Below are 16,985 nucleotides of genomic sequence, written 5' to 3' on the forward strand. Positions count from 1 at the left end.
CACACACACACACACACACACACACACACACACACACACACACACACACACACACACACGTTGATAGGCCTACTTGATCTGAGTGTAGCTCCAGGTATATCGCTAGCCTTGCACACAGCTCTGTCCATGGTGCTGAAACAAGCAGTGCCATCTTACCCAGCAGAAACACATTGTATTCCTTAAATTATTTTGTACCGCTGAACTTAATGATTTAACCAAACATGTTAGAATACAATCTATAATTGCATTGTTAAAACATTCTAACCTCAATTGGAGAGTCTGGTTCATCCAGGATGTTCCTTTCACTTTGTATCCGTTGCATCGTCCCTGCAGAACTGGGGTCCATGATCAGTATGTTCTGACTACCAGCTCTGCCAAATTTACAGTCACTCTTCCTGGAGTCAGTCGTCCTGCACACCTCGTAATTGTACACATGAGGGAGAGTCCCTGAGCCCAAAGTGTCTGAGTAACGTGGTGGATAATATGGAATAACTGGGAGACTGGAATGATAGAGGCGGGACTGTCTCCATCTGTATATTTTCACTGATATAATGACCACTAAACACGTGATGAACAAAAATGATACTACAGCCAAAGCCAAGACTAAGAAAAACGTCAGGTTGTCATTGTACTCCTTTTCGTGTGTAAAGTCAGTGAACTCTGAGAGAATTTCAGGGAAGCTGTCAGCCACCGCCACGTTAACATTGACTATAGCTGAACGAGAGGGCTGGCCGTTGTCCTCCACTACCACAGTTATTCTTTGTCTCACAACATCTTTATCAGTGACTTGACGGATGGTTCTTATTTCTCCATTCTGTAATCCCACTTCAAACAGCGCCCTATCTGTGGCTTTCTGAAGTTTATAGGAGAGCCAGGCATTCTGTCCAGAGTCCACATCAACAGCCACCACTTTAGTGACCAGATATCCCACATCTGCTGAACGAGGCACCATTTCAGCCACCAGAGAGCTACCACTTTGGACTGGATACAGAACCTGAGGAGCGTTGTCATTCTGATCCTGGATCAGTATTTTCACAGTCACATTACTACTGAGTGGAGGAGAGCCTCCATCCTGCGCTTTAACACGGAACTGAAAATCTTTGATCTGCTCGTAGTCAAAAGAATGCGCTGCATGTATGACTCCACTATCAGCACTAACAGACACATATGAGGAGACGGGCACTCCATTAACCAAGGAGTCCTCCAGTATATAAGAAATACGGGCATTTTGCTTCCAGTCAGCGTCTCTGGCTTTCACTGTGAATATAGACAGTCCTGGTGTGTTGTTTTCTAAAATGTAGGCCTCGTATGAGGTCTTCTCAAAGACAGGAGGGTTGTCATTAACATCTGAGATCTGTAAGGTGAGTGTGACGATGTTGGAGAGTGAGGGCACTCCGTCATCTGAGCACGTCACACTGATATTATATTGGGAAGCCATTTCCCTGTCTAAAGCTGTCTCTGTAACTAAACTATAAAATCCATTCGATGACGATTCTATTTTAAATGGAATGTTGTCATTGATATGACACCCCACGTGTCCATTGTTCTCAGAGTCTGGGTCATTAACACTTAACATTGATATTACAGTGTTTGGCGGGGAATCCTCTAATATTAAGTCAGCTTTAGAAATGATATTTATTGTGGGTTTATTATCATTCATATCAATTATGTCAACTATTACCTTGCTGGAATCGGATAGCCCTCCATTGTCTACAGCTTCAATATCTATTTGAAAATGTTTTGTCTTTTCGTAATCAATTTCACCGACTAGGGTGATCTCGCCACTTTTCCTGTCAATCTGAAACAGTTCAGAAAAACGACGCTTGCTTTTGGTAATAACATAGGAAACCTCTCCGTTTAATCCTTTGTCCTCGTCCGATGCACTAACCTTTGTTACACTAGATCCTTTTGCCGAATTTTCTATTATTTTGGCTTTGTACACGCGTTTGGTGAAAGTCGGAGCATTGTCATTCGCATCTAGAACGGTGACGTATATCTGCAATGTCCCTGACATCTGCGGCTCTCCTCCATCTATAGCAGCTAACAACAGGGATATGTGCTCTTGTTTTTCTCTATCAAGTGGCTTCTGTAAAACCATCTCTACCTTTTTGCTTCCGTCGGCCTGGTCTTCTAGTTTCAATGCAAAACTATCTGTGGGTTTCAGCGAGTAGCTTTGCAGACCATTCAAGCCAATATCGAGATCAATTGCTTCCTCTAATACAAATTTAGAACCGATGACTGCTGACTCGCTAATTTCAAAACGCTTTTCATTGTTTGTGAAACCGGGGGCATTGTCGTTTATGTCTGTGATTTCTATTGTTACACGAAACATTTCCATTGGGCTTTCCATAATTATTTGGAAATGCAGCGCACAAGGCGTCGTCTCACCACATAGAGACTCTCTGTCTATCGCCTCTTTGATAAGGAGGACACCCCTTTCTTTATTCAGCTCGATATATTCCGCACTGTCCCCTGTATAGATACGAGCTTTCCCCGATTTTAGTCTTTTTACATCTAAACCTAAATCATGTGCTATGTTACCAACTAAGGAACCTTTCACCATTTCCTCGGGAATGGAGTAGCTGACCTGCCCGACAACTGAACTGACAAAAAGGACCGAGATAAACAGTAGGCCTACTTGCCGTCTCATTGTTATAGCCGACATGATGTCCTGATCAATTCAAGAAAATGTATAATCCAAGAGGTCAATATCCCATGAGATTTCGTAAACATAAATTAAAGTAACCAAGCAGTAGCAAAAATCCAAAGCGAACAAAATCGTTTATCATGGCATCTTCTCGCCCTCCCAACGTTTCAATTCAGCAGACTGCGGTGTGCCTGTTCTTTCTATGAAACATAACACTAGAAGTGGGATGTACTGCACAGCACTTGTACAACACGCTGGCCAACAGCGGCCCTCGGAGTTCAATATACAAAACTACAGAACCTCCATGGTAGAGAGCAGGCTGTTGAGAGACTGAACCACCGCAATCACATTCACTTTTGCCAAGATAAGTTATATTAGTCAACAAGTAGGACTAAAATGTGTTATTATAAAGTTAAGGGATGAACGAACATGTTTCCCCAAAATACGCTATCTCATTGCACAAACAAAAAACATCACAAAACTGTATAGTGAGAAGCAATATAATCTCTCTGTCTATGGTGCTGAAAATCACTGAATTCAAATTAATGAATAGCAATGGATTAGGCGGAAATATTGACCGTTATTCAACATACACAATGTTATTTTACATTATGCCAACCTGTAGTGGAGAGTCTGGTTCATCCAGGATGCTCTTTTCACTTTGTATCCGCTGCATCGTCCCTGTAGAACTGGGGTCCATGATCAGTATGTTCTGACTACCATCCCTGCCAAATTTACAGTCACTCCTTCTGGAGTCAGTCGTCCTGCACACCTCGTAATTGTACACATGAGGGAGAGTCCCTGTCCCCAAAGTGTCTGAGTAACGTGGTGGATAATATGGAATCACTGGGAGACTGGAATGATAGAGGCGGGACTGTTTCCATCTGTATATTTTCACTGATATAATAACCACTAAACACGTGATGAATAGAAAGGAAACTACAGCCAATGCCAAAACTAAGTAAAAGGTCATAGTGTCATTATACTCCTTGTCGTGTGTGAAGTCAGTGAACTCTGAGAGAACTTCGGGGAAGCTGTCAGCCACCGCCACGTTAACATTGACTGTAGCTGAACGAGAGGGCTGTCCCTTGTCCTCCACTATAACAGTCAGTCTTTGTTTCACAACATCTTTATCAGTGACTTGACGGATGGTTCTTATTTCTCCATTCTGTAATCCCACTTCAAACAGCGCCCTTTCTGTGGCTTTTTGTAATGTATAAGAGAGCCAGGCGTTCTGTCCAGAGTCCACATCAACAGCCACCACCTTAGTGACCAGATAGCCCACATCTGCTGAACGAGGCACCATTTCAGCTACCAGAGAAACACCACCCTGGACTGGATACAGAACCTGAGGGGCGTTGTCATTCTGATCCTGGATCAATATGTTCACTGTCACGTCACTACTGAGTGGAGGCGAGCCTCCATCCTGAGCTTTGACACGGAAGTGGAAGTCTTTTATCTGCTCGTAGTCAAAAGAGCGCACTGCATGTATGACTCCACTATCAGCACTAACAGATACAAAAGAAGAAATAGGCATTCCATTAACAGCTGAGTCCTCCAGCATGTAAGAAATGCGGGCATTCTGGTTCCAGTCGGCGTCAGTAGCTTTAACTCTGAATACAGAGAGGCCTGGTGTGTTGTTTTCTACAATATAGGCCTCATATGATGTCTTTTCAAAGACAGGTGCGTTGTCATTTACATCTGAGATCTGTAAGGTCAGAGTGACGCTGCTGGAGAGCGAGGGCACTCCTTGATCAGAACATGTCACACTGATGTTATATTCACTGGCTCCCTCTCTGTCCAAATCACTGTCTGTTACGAGACTATAAAAGTTATTGGATGTAGACCTCATTGTGAACGGAATGTTTTCATTTATATTGCACTGAACCTTGCCATTTTCACCTGTGTCTACATCCTCAGTATTGATCATTGTGACTACTGTATTGATTTTCGCATCTTCGGAAATTATATTTGATCTGGACATTATATGAATGATAGGCTTGTTGTCATTTTCATCTACAACGTCTACTTTTACTTTACACGATTCTGTAAGTCCGCCTTCGTCACTTGCAAGTAAACTAATCTCGAAATTCCGTGTCTTTTCATAGTCAATATTTCCTATCAATTCAACTTCGCCATTTTCTCCATTGACCTTAAATAATCCACGTGCATAGTAATCTAAAGTGTTTGAAATTGAATATTCTATTTTTCCATTAGACCCATGGTCTGCATCTGATGCACTGACTGTTGTTATAATTGTGCCTTTAGGAGAATTCTCTACCACAGTGGCTCTATATATCGGTTGGGTGAAAATTGGGGCATTATCGTTGGCATCTAGCACATTGATTAAAATCTGCATTGTTCCAGACATTTGCGGGTCTCCCCCATCGACGGCGGTCAAGACGAGGGACACAAGCTCTTCCTTCTCCCTATCAAGAGTTTTTTGCAAAACCATCTCGACATTTTTCACTCCATCGTCTCGATCATGCAATTTCAGTTTAAAATGTTCCGATGGCTTCAGTATATAGCTCTGAAGTCCATTAATTCCTACGTCAAGATCAACAGCTCTATCTAAAACAAATTTGACTCCAGACAAAGCCAATTCACTGATTTTGAATGTCACATCGTTCTTAGAAAAAGATGGTGGATTATCATTTATGTCTGTTATTTCAATATTTACGCTGTAGAATTCCATTGGGTTTTCTAGAATAATCTGAAAATGTAAAGCACAAGGCGTCGTCTGTCCGCAGAGCGCCTCTCTGTCTATTCTCTCTTTGATAAGCAGGAGCCCCCTTTCTCTATTCAACTCGACGTATTCTGCACTGTCTCGAGTGAAAATACGAGCTTTGCCTGCCTTCAATCTTTTCACATCCAAACCCAAATCATGTGCTATATTCCCCACTAAAGAACCTTTAGCCATCTCTTCTGGAATGGAGTAGCTGACCTGACCGAGGATAGGACTGAGAGAAAGCATCCACACAAACAACAGTAGGCCTACTTGCCGTTTCATTGTTCTGTCGCACATTTCTCCACCATATGATCTGAGATGTGCTCAAATAACGCCCAGTAATAATATCCCATCAGATATCGACTGAAGCACGAAAAAGTAACAATCCAAGCTCCAAATTCGGAAATAAAAGTAGACAAGTTGCTGTTGTTTCTTCGTTAGACGTTCACTGTAATATAGCGGTGATTTGACACCTCTTCCCATTTCTCTATAACTGAGATAGTGGGGGAGGTTTCTCTGTACATCTAATCTAAAACTACCACAGACTGGCCAACAGCGGCCCTGTCTGTTCATTGCAGTATACTGCAAACAAGTTTCTACAAATAATTCTACAATCATTCTACAAAATGTATTAAAATGTTCACTTAAAATAATAATAATAATAATAATAATAATATTATATTCAAATTATTAGCACACATTTGCACGATTTTTCAAAAATAGCAGATCTACAAGCACGTGAGCTTGTATGCTATTTTTCAATAGCGAAAGTTTAAAATAATGGTTAAAGTGGTTAAAAGTTAAAGCGAAACAGATGCGTCCCAGGTCTTAAAGCAGGTTAAATGAGTTAGAATAGCAATGTAGGGCAGCTATAGATTTATGACCAACGTACGAAGACCTTACATTAATTGCACAAATGTGAGAAGTGAAGGGAGATTAAGGGATATTGAGAACAGCAGCCAACACGTGAAACACGTCGCCTTTTGCTTTGTTCCTAATCCCTTCTGACTGTCTTTTCTATTCGTTCTCTTAAAAAAAAGAGAAAAGAGAGAGACAGAGAGAGAGAGAGAGAGAGAGAGAGAGAGAGAGAGAGAGAGAGAGAGAGAGAGAGAGAAGCGGTGAACAGCCAACACACACTTGCAAAAGCAACTCAGTACTACTCACACCATAACGTGTCACCATATGTCTCTGTCCATGGTGCTGAAACAAGGAATTCCTTAACTGCAGTCTCTCAACAGCCTGCTCTGAGGTTCTAATTCAGAAGGATATTTACAAATCACACTCGTGTAAAGTGAGGGGCTCATCCAATCAAATAATCACATTCCGTGGTACACACAGACACACAAAGCTGGGCATAGGAAGGGCTAGTGCCCCTCATAAATAAACGTAATGATTTATAGAACAAAAATTAATGGTGCATTAATAATAATAATAATATTATCAAAAATATATCATTATTATTATATTTAAAACGTTCTAACCTCTAGAGGAGAGTCTGGTTCATCCAGGATGCTCTTTTCACTCTGTATTCGCTGCATCGTCCCTGTAGAACTGGGGTCCATGATCAGAATGTTCTGATTACCAGCTCTGCCGAACATACAGTCACTCTTTCTGGAGTCAGTGGTCCTGCACACCTCGTAATTGTACACATGAGGTAGAGTCCCGGAGCCCAAAGTGTCTGAGTAACGTGGTGGATAATATGGAATCACTGGGAGACTGGATTGATAGAGGCGGGACTGTCTCCATCTGTATATTTTCACTGATATAATAACCACTAAACATGTGATGAAGAGAAAAGAAACTACAACCAACGCCAAGACTAAGAAAAACGTCAGGTTGTCATTGTACTCCTTTTCGTGTGTAAAGTCAGTGAACTCTGAGAGAACTTCAGGGAAGCTGTCAGCCACCACCACGTTAACATTGACTGTAACTGAACGAGAGGGCTGGCCATTGTCCTCCACTGTAACAGTCAGTCTTAGTTTCATAGCATCTTTATCAGTGACTTGGCGTATTGTTCTTATTTCTCCATTCTGTAATCCCACTTCAAACAGCACCCTGTCCCTGTCTGTGGGTTTCTGTAGTTTATAGGAGAGCCAGGCATTCTGTCCAGAGTCCACATCAACAGCCACCACTTTAGTGACCAGATAGCCCACATCTGCTGAACGAGGCACCATTTCAGCCACCAGAGAACCACCACTCTGGACTGGATACAGAACTTGAGGAGCATTGTCATTCTGGTCCTGGATCAGTATTTTCAGGTATTTTCAGGCTAATATCAGGTTTGTTGTCATTAACATCTTCTACGTCGACAATTAATTTACAGGAATCAGTAAGTCCTCCATCATCACTTGCAAGTAAATGTATCTGAAACATTCTTGCCTTTTCAAAGTCAATATCTCCAATTAATTTAACATCGCCACTTTCTTCATTCACCTCAAATATATGCCTTATATCATCTAGAGAATTCGTGATTGAATAGGTTATTTTGCTGTTTGTTCCTTCGTCTGCATCTGTCGCTTTGACTGTGGCAACAATTGTTCCTTTCGCCGCATTCTCGGACACAGTAGCTTCGTATTTGGGCTGAGTAAAAACCGGGGCATTGTCATTAGCGTCTAATACTGTAATCAGAATCTGCATTGTCCCGGACATCTGTGGCTCTCCCCCATCTACGGCTGTTATCACGAGAGATATCAGCTCTTGTTTTTCTCTATCTAGGGGCTTCTGTAATACCATTTCCACGATTGTATTACCATCTCCCTTATCCTGTAATTTCAGGGCAAAATTATCAGTTGGTTTTAACACGTAGCTTTGAAGATCATTGACACCAACATCGTGATCCACCGCCCTTGCCAGAACAAATTTTGCCCCTGTGGCCGCCGACTCGCTAATTTTGAATTTCATCTCACTTTTTTCAAAAGTGGGGGGGTTATCGTTCACATCTACGACCTGGACAGTGATACTATAAAATTCCATCGGACTTTCTAGAATAATCTGAACATGTAAAGCACAAGGCGTCGTCTGTCCACACAGCGACTCTCTGTCTATTCTGTCTTTAATGAGAAGAACACCCCTTTCTTTATTCAGCTCCATGTATTCTGCACTGTCTCTGGAATAAATGCGAGCTTTACCTGATTTCAGTCTATTCACATCTAAACCTAAATCCTGAGCTATATTCCCAACTAAAGAGCCTTTCGCCATTTCCTCTGGAACCGAGTAACTGACCTGCCCGAGCACAGAACCGAGAGAGAGGAACGAGATAAATAACAGTCCTTGCCGTGTCAATGTTATTATCGCCGACATTTTTGGTATAAAATATGCGCGATAATTGTCTTCAGGGAACAATATACAATCCGTTTGAGTTCAGCTTTTGAATATCCAATGCACCTATCACTGTATAATCCATAAGCATGGAACAAAGCAATGTCAGTACGACGTCTCTTCGACTGGTGTTCTCCGCAACCCAGAGTTCTCTCTTTCTTTCCCCTTTAATACTATACTAATGGAGGAGGCACTGCTGAACATATTTCCAAACGTATACTCAATGGCCAACAGCGTCCCTGTCTGTTCAGTGCATCGAATTGCACATACAGGATAGTATTTTTCACCATTCGATACCATTTTATTCTTTACCAACTAAAGACACATTGGAATACTGTGCCGAGTTTGCTTAACTATAGCCTAACGTGTATACCGCGCGCGCGCACACACACACACACACACACACACACACACACACACACACACACACACACACACACACACACACACACACACACACACACACACACACACACACACACACACACACACACACACACACACACACACACACACACACACACACACACACACACACACACACACACACACACACACACACACACACACACACACACACACACACAGGGTTGCAATCATTTATATTATTTGAAACAAAAAAGGTTGTGTTAAAATAACCTATATGAGTGACCAAATGTCAATTAGAAAAATGGGACATATAGCGACATGGCTGTACTAGGATAAAGGTACTGCATGCTTTCAAAATGTATGCATGCGTCGGAGGTCGGTTACGCTGTCCGTACTGAAATAAAAACACCCCGTGAAGTCAGTCAGTCAGTCAGTCTCAACCCCTCTCTTATGAGTACACGCACAAAGCGACAAGGGGGACACAAATACACATGCTCCAGAGCGCACCACAATATATATGCACATGAAATAACGAGGGCTTGGATAATTTTTCAGGGGAGCTTGTAATTATTGAATTAAAAACAAGTTAATTAATTGAATCTTGCTGTACAACAAGAAACACCATCAATAAAAGCACTTCAGTAATTATAATATACAATATTATAATTAATTATATTTGTATAGCACCATTTAAAATGACAAAGAGGCAATCGAGATTAGTCTGTTTCGCTGTCCATGGTGCTGAAATATAGACAGATCTGCGCGCGCGCGCATCTGCGCGCGCGCGCGCGCACACACACACACACACACACACACACACACACACACACACACACACACACACACACACACACACACACACACACACACACACACACACACACACACACACACACACACACACACACACACACACACACACACACACACTTCACGTCAGCACCATATGCAGGGAAACTGGAGACAAAACTTTCTCTTTCCATGTACTCACCTCTAGAGGAGAGTCTGGTTCATCCAAGATGTTTTTTTCAGTCTGTATTCGCTGCATTGTCCCTGTATAACTGGGGTCCATGATCAGTATGTTCTGACTACCAGTTCTGCCGAACTTACAGTCACTCTTTCTGGAATCAGTCGTCCTGCACACCTCATAATTGTACACATGAGGGAGAGTCCCAGACCCCAAAGTGTCAGAGTAACGTGGTGGATAATATGGAATCACAGGGAGACTGGAATGATAGAGGCGGGACTGTCTCCACCTGTATATTTTCACTGATATAATTACAACTAAACATGTGATGAAGAGAAAGGAAACTACAGCCAAAGCCAACACTAAGAAAAATGTCAAGTTGTCGTTGTAATCCTTATCTTGTGTGAAATCAGTGAACTCTGAGAGAACTTCAGGGAAACTGTCAGCCACCGCCACGTTAACATTGACTGTAGCTGAACGAGAGGGCTGTCCGTTGTCCTCCACTATAACAGTCAGTCTTTGTTTCACAGCATCTTTATCGGTGACTTGACGGATAGTTCTTATTTCTCCATTTTGTAATCCCACTTCAAATAGCGCCCTGTCTGTAGCTTTCTGCAGTTTATATGAGAGCCAGGCATTCTGTCCAGAGTCCACATCAACAGCCACCACTTTACTGACCAGATAGCCCACATCTGCTGAACGAGGCACTATTTCAGCCACCAGAGAGCTACCACTCTGGACTGGATACAGAACCTGAGGAGCGTTGTCATTCTGGTCCTGGATCCGTATTTTCACAGTCACATTACTACTGAGTGGAGGAGAGCCTCCATCCTGAGCTTTTACAAGGAAATTGAAATCCTTGATCTGCTCGTAGTCAAAAGAACGCACTGCATGTATGACTCCACTATCAGCACTAACAGACACATGTGAGGAGACGGGCACTCCGTTAACAGAGGAGTCCTCCAGTATGTAAGAAACACGAGAATTCTGGTTCCAGTCAGGATCTCTAGCTTTTACTGTGAATATAGAGTGGCCTGGTGTGTTGTTTTCTAAAATGTAGGCCTCATATGAGGTCTGCTCAAAGACAGGGGGATTGTCATTTACATCTGCAATTTGTAACGTGATAGTGACGCTGCTGGAAAGCGAGGGCACTCCCTCGTCTGAACACGTCACACTGATATTATATTCAGACGTTAATTCTCTGTCCAAATCACTGTCTGTCACTACTGTAAAGAAGCTGTTTGTTGTTGATGTCATAGAAAATGGAATGCTTTCATCTAAAACACAGTGGACTTTGCCATTTTCATTAGAATCTAGATCGTGGACATTGATCATTGTTACAACAGTTCCTGGTTTGACATCCTCATATATGCTATGTGACTTAGACATGATATCGATAGACGGTTTGTTATCATTTACATCAATCACCTCTATAATAACTTTACACGCATCTGAGAGGCCCCCTTTATCTGTGATTTGAACGTCTAGTTCATAATGTCTCATTTTTTCATAATCTATAGCGCCAAGTAATGTCAATATGCCCGTATCAATATCAATTTGGAAAAGACTAGCTGACCCTGATTTTTGAATAGTGTATGTCACCTTCCCATTATCACCCTCGTCCAGGTCTGTGGCGCTTATCGTAGTTATTACAGTACCAATGAAAGCATTTTCTATTATGCTCGCCTTGTATTCTGACTTAGAACAAACAGGCGCGTTGTCATTGGCGTCAAGTACCGTGATTAGAATGTCCATTGTTCCTGTGAGCTGAGGATCACCTCCATCTATCGCGGTTAATGTTAGTGATATGCGCGCAAGCTTCTCTCTGTCTAATGGCTTCTGTAAGACCATTTCAACATTTTTAGTCCCATCTCCACGACTAATTGTTTTCAGAGCAAAATTATCTGTCGGTTTCAGGGTGTATCTCTGAAGCCCATTAATGCCAACATCTTTATCTAATGCTTTCTCCAACACAAATCGAGCTCCAGTAAGAGCCAATTCACCGATCTCGTATTTAATTTCACTTCTGTCAAATGTCGGAGGGTTATCATTTATGTCCGTAATCTCAATGGTAACCGTGTAAAATTCCATTGGATTTTCCAGAATCATTTGAAAATGCAATGCACAAGGCGTCGTCACACCACACAAAGCCTCTCTGTCTATCCTCTCTTTGATAAGGAGGACTCCTGCCTGTTTATTCAGTTCGATGTATTCCACACTGTCTCTTGTATAAATTCGAGCATTACCTGATTTCAGTCTTTTCACATTCAGACCTAAATCCTGTGCTATATTTCCAACGACAGACCCTTTCGCCATTTCCTCAGGGATGGAGTAGCTGACCTGCCCACGGACTGAACTGAGAGAGAGGACGAAGATAAACACCAGTACTTGCCGTGTCATTTTTATGTCCGACATTTCGATTGCAAAATATCCGTTATAATGCTTAACAATAAGCAATAATAATGGTGACCAAGAAATCCGTTTAAATTCCAATGTTGGATAAGGCTTTATGTACAGGAAAAACCGGAACAAACGACGAATCACCACATAATGTTCTCAGAAAGCAGGACAATTCAGTATGTATCTGCATCTCGGAAGAGGAGGAGGTTCTGAGGTAATACAAAATAAACTCAGTGGCCAACAGCGTCCCTCTCTGTTCAACATATTGAACTACAAAAGTGATAAAGCTCAGATAAAAAGGTGTAAAACTTTCACTGGTGGCACTTAGCATGCTGAATCATTTGACCTACATTAAACTGAGAGTATACAAACTGTATAATACAGTTTGTAGAATTATCTAAAACATATATGCGTGCAAAATGGTGTGAATAGACATAATGAAAGACAATATATCACACAACCTAAGTTGAGCTTTAAAATGACAGAGCCACACACACACACACACACACACACACACACACACACACACACACACACACACACACACACACACACACACACACACACACACACACACACACACACACACACACACACACACACACACACACACACACACACACACACACACACACACACACACACACACACACACACACACACACACACACACACACACACACACACACACCCCTTCCAAGCTGAGAAATAGACTAATTTACACTCTTCCTGTTTCACACTGTAACACAGTTCAGAAACAGACAATTCTAACTAACTAACCAACCAACTAACCAAATAACTAAAAAGAGGGCAGAACTAAACAAAAGTGTGACTATATGTATGGATTAGGCCACGGTTCTTCAGCCCTATACACCCAAGCAAGCCTTGTATGAGTCGCTATCCATGGTGCTGAAACAAGCAGTTCCATTCCTACAGCCATGTTGCTACCAGTGAGAAATTCCCAAAACATCCCAAACATTATAATTTATATATGGTAACCCTTTGTTCTATACTAAATATACAGGTACTTATAGCTGCATGGTTAACACATTTAAAATTAGGAAAGTAAGTAAGACAATTCCAACAAAAATAATTGCACAAGTACAGGAAAACTATACTTAGGAAATATGTGTTGCAGCCGGGTACTACTACTACTACTACTACTACTACTACTACTAAAAGCTAAAAGTACCAGAAAACCTAAAATAGACATTTAGTTTAAAGGATAGTCAGTTTGCACTCCATTCTAGCCTGGTAAACCATCCCAGTCATGTGAATTATTCAAGACTAGAGCTGTGCTGATGAGACATTTTGGCCGATATCAATAACCAATATAATAATGGCCGATAACCGATGTCGATATGATCTCATTCTGTATTATAAATTATAATAATTTTGTTAATTCTGCAGGCAAGTCTTGACTTTATTTTGTAATATATAATTGAATGCATGGATGTAGCTGGTTGGCTATAATAGAATAGGAAAGTATGCCTTTTGGGACTGTTGTTGTATTTTGTTGTTGTGGTTTTATTTATATAAATGTCCTAATTAGGAAAGTATATTATCCATTTCCTATGGGGTTAGTACTACTTTCACTTTGATTACCTTTTTCTTGGTAAATACTTGGACATTAGGGAACTGTAAGCTACAGGGTATATAATGCAAATACAAATATTGGCACTGTTAAAATGTCAAACCTCAATTGGAGAGTCAGGTTCATCCAGGATACTCTTTTCGCTCTGTATCCGCTGCATTGTCGCTGTAGAACTGGGGTCCATTATCAGTATGTTCTGACTACCAGCTCTGCCAAAGTCACTCTTTCTGGAGTCAGTGGTCCTGCACACTTCGTAATTGTACACATGAGGGAGAGTCCCTGACCCCAAAGTGTCAGAGTAACGTGGTGGATAATATGGGATCACTGGGAGACTGGAATGATAGAGGCGGGATTGTCTCCATCTGTATATTTTCACTGATATAATAACCACTAAACATGTGATGAAGAGAAAGGAAACTACAGCCAAAGCCAAGACTAAGAAAAATGTCAGGTTGTCATTGTACTCCTTGTCGTGTGTAAAGTCTGTGAACTCTGAGAGAACTTCAGGGAAGCTGTCAGCCACCGCCACGTTAATATTGACTATAGCTGAACGAGAGGGCTGTCCGTTGTCCTCCACTATAACAGTCAGTCTTTGTTTCACAACATCTTTATCAGTGACTTGGCGGATAGTTCTAATTTCTCCATTCTGTAATCCCACTTCAAAAAGCACCCTGTCTGTGTGTTTCTGAAGTTTGTAGGAGAGCCAGGCATTCTGTCCAGAGTCCACATCAACAGCCACCACTTTAGTGACCAGATATCCCACATCTGCTGAACGAGGCACCATTTCAGCCACCAGAGAGCTTCCACTCTGGACTGGATACAGAACCTGAGGAGCGTTGTCATTCTGGTCCTGGATCAGTATTTTCACAGTCACATTACTACTGAGTGGAGGAGAGCCCCCATCTTGTGCTTTGACACAGCACAGGAAATCCTTGATCTGCTCGTAGTCAAAAGAACGCACTGCATGTATGACTCCACTATCAGCACTAACAGACACAAAGGAGGAGATTGGCACTCCATTAACAGAGGAGTCCTCTAGTATATAAGAAACACGAGCATTCTGGTTCCAGTCAGGATCTCTGGCTTTTACGGTCAATATAGATAGTCCTGGTGTGTTGTTTTCTACCAAAAAGGCCTCATATGTAGTCTTTTCAAAGACAGGTGCATTGTCATTTACATCTGAGATCAGTAAGTTGAGTGTGACTGTGCTGGAGAGTGAGGGTAGACCCTTATCATTACAAGTCACACTGATGTTATACTCTGATTCTCTCTCTCTGTCCAAATCACTGTCTGTCACTAAACTGAAGAAATTATTTGTAGTTGAAGCCATTCTAAATGGAATGTCATCATTAATATAACAAGTAACTTTGCCATTTTCACCTGAGTCTGGATCTTGGACATTTATCATTGTCACAACTGTCCCAATCGTAATGTCCTCAGCTATGATAGCTGACTTTGACATCACATTTATGACAGGTTTGTTGTCATTTGAATCAACAATTTCAACAACTATTTTACAGGAGTCAGTTAGTCCTCCATCATCACTGGCCTGCACATGTATTTCATAGTGACGTGTTTTTTCATAGTCAGTTGCCCCAATTAAACTAACCTCACCACTTTTTTCATTTATCACAAACAATTCAGATACATCATCAAGTGAATTCGAAATGCTATATGTTATTTTGGCATTGGATCCTTCATCAGAATCTGATGCACTAACAGTATTTATCACAGTTCCTATGGGTGCAGTTTCTTTCACAACGGACGTATAGGTTTTCTGCGCAAAAACCGGAGGATTGTCATTAGCATCAAGCACGTTAATATGAATTTGCACCGTTCCAGAGAGCCGCGGCTCACCGCCATCTATAGCAGTCAGTACAAGAGACAAATGATCCTCTATTTCGCGATCTAAATGTTTCTGTAAGACCATTTCTACTATTTTATTTCCGTCCGATTGGCTTTGCAATTTAAAAACGAAGTGGTCTGTTGGCTTTAACAAATAGCTTTGGAGGCCATTTACACCGACATCGAGATCTATTGCCCGTTCTAACAAAAACACGGCTCCTGTCATTGCTGACTCGCTTATCTTGAATTTAATTTCCTTACTCTTAAAAACTGGGGCGTTGTCATTAACATCAGTAACTTCGACAGTAATACTATAAAATTCCATCGGGTTTTCTAAAATGATCTGAAAGTGTAAAGCACACGGCGTTGTCTGTCCGCAAAGCAGCTCTCTGTCTATTCTTTCTTTGACGAGAAGAACTCCCCTCTCTCTGTTCAGCTCGATGTATTCTGCGCTGTCTCCAGTATAAATACGAGCTTTCCCTGACTTGAGTCTATTCACACTTAAACCTAAATCCTGTGCTATATTACCGACTAAATAACCTTTCACCATTTCCTCGGGAATAGAGTAGCTGACCTGCCCAAGCACTGGACTGAGAGAGAGGACCGTGATAAACAACAGTAGGCCTACTTGCCGTCTCATTGTTCCATTCGACATCTATCTGCTTTAAGAACCAAGTTATATTCCACTTTGCTCCTGAAATCATCAGCGATAATATACTCCCACTTCGTCAGAATTATAATATCCTGCCAATGAATGGAAATTGGTCCTTCAATAATAAACGCAAAAGATAAAATTCAGCTCTTCAATGTCCGCGTTTAGTGTTCTGATGTGCAATCCAAAAGGTTGTTTGCGTCTCTCTTTCTTTCTCTATACAGAGATAACGGGGGAGGTACTGATACACGATGTGCGACACACTAGCCAACAGCGGCCCTAAGAGTTCAATGAATTGAACTACAGAAGCCCGAGGAAGTTGGATGAGGAAGAAAATGCTGTTATAAATAAATGGAGGAAAAACTAAGTTCTCCAAACGCATGTTCACTTTTTGTTAAACCTCTGAAAATGAATTAGGCCCACTCGCATTCTTAATGTTGTAAAGTAATTAACTATAATGAATAA

At 41.5% G+C, this 16,985-nt stretch overlaps 5 protein-coding genes across 5 annotated transcripts in view; all 5 read right to left on the reverse strand.

Annotated features, from left to right (window-relative positions):
• The window catches only part of LOC308322173 (protocadherin gamma-B4-like), a gene marked incomplete at both ends in the record, with an annotated part of 149,917 nt that overhangs the window by 50,255 nt on the left and 82,677 nt on the right, over positions 1 to 16,985 (reverse strand). The gene's annotated exons all lie outside the window — the stretch shown is intronic.
• On the reverse strand, positions 251 to 2,665 carry LOC308322099 (protocadherin gamma-A11-like; the record flags this gene model as incomplete). Its single annotated transcript, XM_080773297.1, has 1 exon — positions 251 to 2,665. The coding sequence occupies one exon, from the start codon at positions 2,663 to 2,665 to the stop codon at positions 251 to 253; it is 2,415 nt and encodes an 804-aa protein (XP_080629423.1).
• On the reverse strand, positions 3,252 to 12,511 carry LOC308322094 (protocadherin beta-16-like; the record flags this gene model as incomplete). Its single annotated transcript, XM_080773292.1, has 2 exons — positions 12,276 to 12,511; positions 3,252 to 5,497 (listed from the first exon to the last, which is right to left on the reverse strand). The coding sequence occupies exons 1-2, from the start codon at positions 12,442 to 12,444 to the stop codon at positions 3,252 to 3,254; spliced, it is 2,415 nt and encodes an 804-aa protein (XP_080629418.1). The 5' UTR covers positions 12,445 to 12,511.
• On the reverse strand, positions 7,605 to 8,675 carry LOC308322862 (protocadherin beta-16-like; the record flags this gene model as incomplete). The annotated part of the gene is made up of 1 exon (XM_080774351.1): positions 7,605 to 8,675. One exon carries the CDS (start codon positions 8,673 to 8,675, stop codon positions 7,605 to 7,607), a length of 1,071 nt encoding a protein of 356 aa, XP_080630477.1.
• Positions 14,121 to 16,523, reverse strand: LOC308322101 (protocadherin beta-16-like; the record flags this gene model as incomplete). The annotated part of the gene is made up of 1 exon (XM_080773299.1): positions 14,121 to 16,523. One exon carries the CDS (start codon positions 16,521 to 16,523, stop codon positions 14,121 to 14,123), a length of 2,403 nt encoding a protein of 800 aa, XP_080629425.1.

The sequence above is a fragment of the Protomyctophum bolini genome (assembly GCF_963924005.1).
Source record: "Protomyctophum bolini genome assembly, chromosome: 10".
Classification (NCBI taxonomy): Eukaryota; Metazoa; Chordata; class Actinopteri; order Myctophiformes; family Myctophidae; genus Protomyctophum; species Protomyctophum bolini.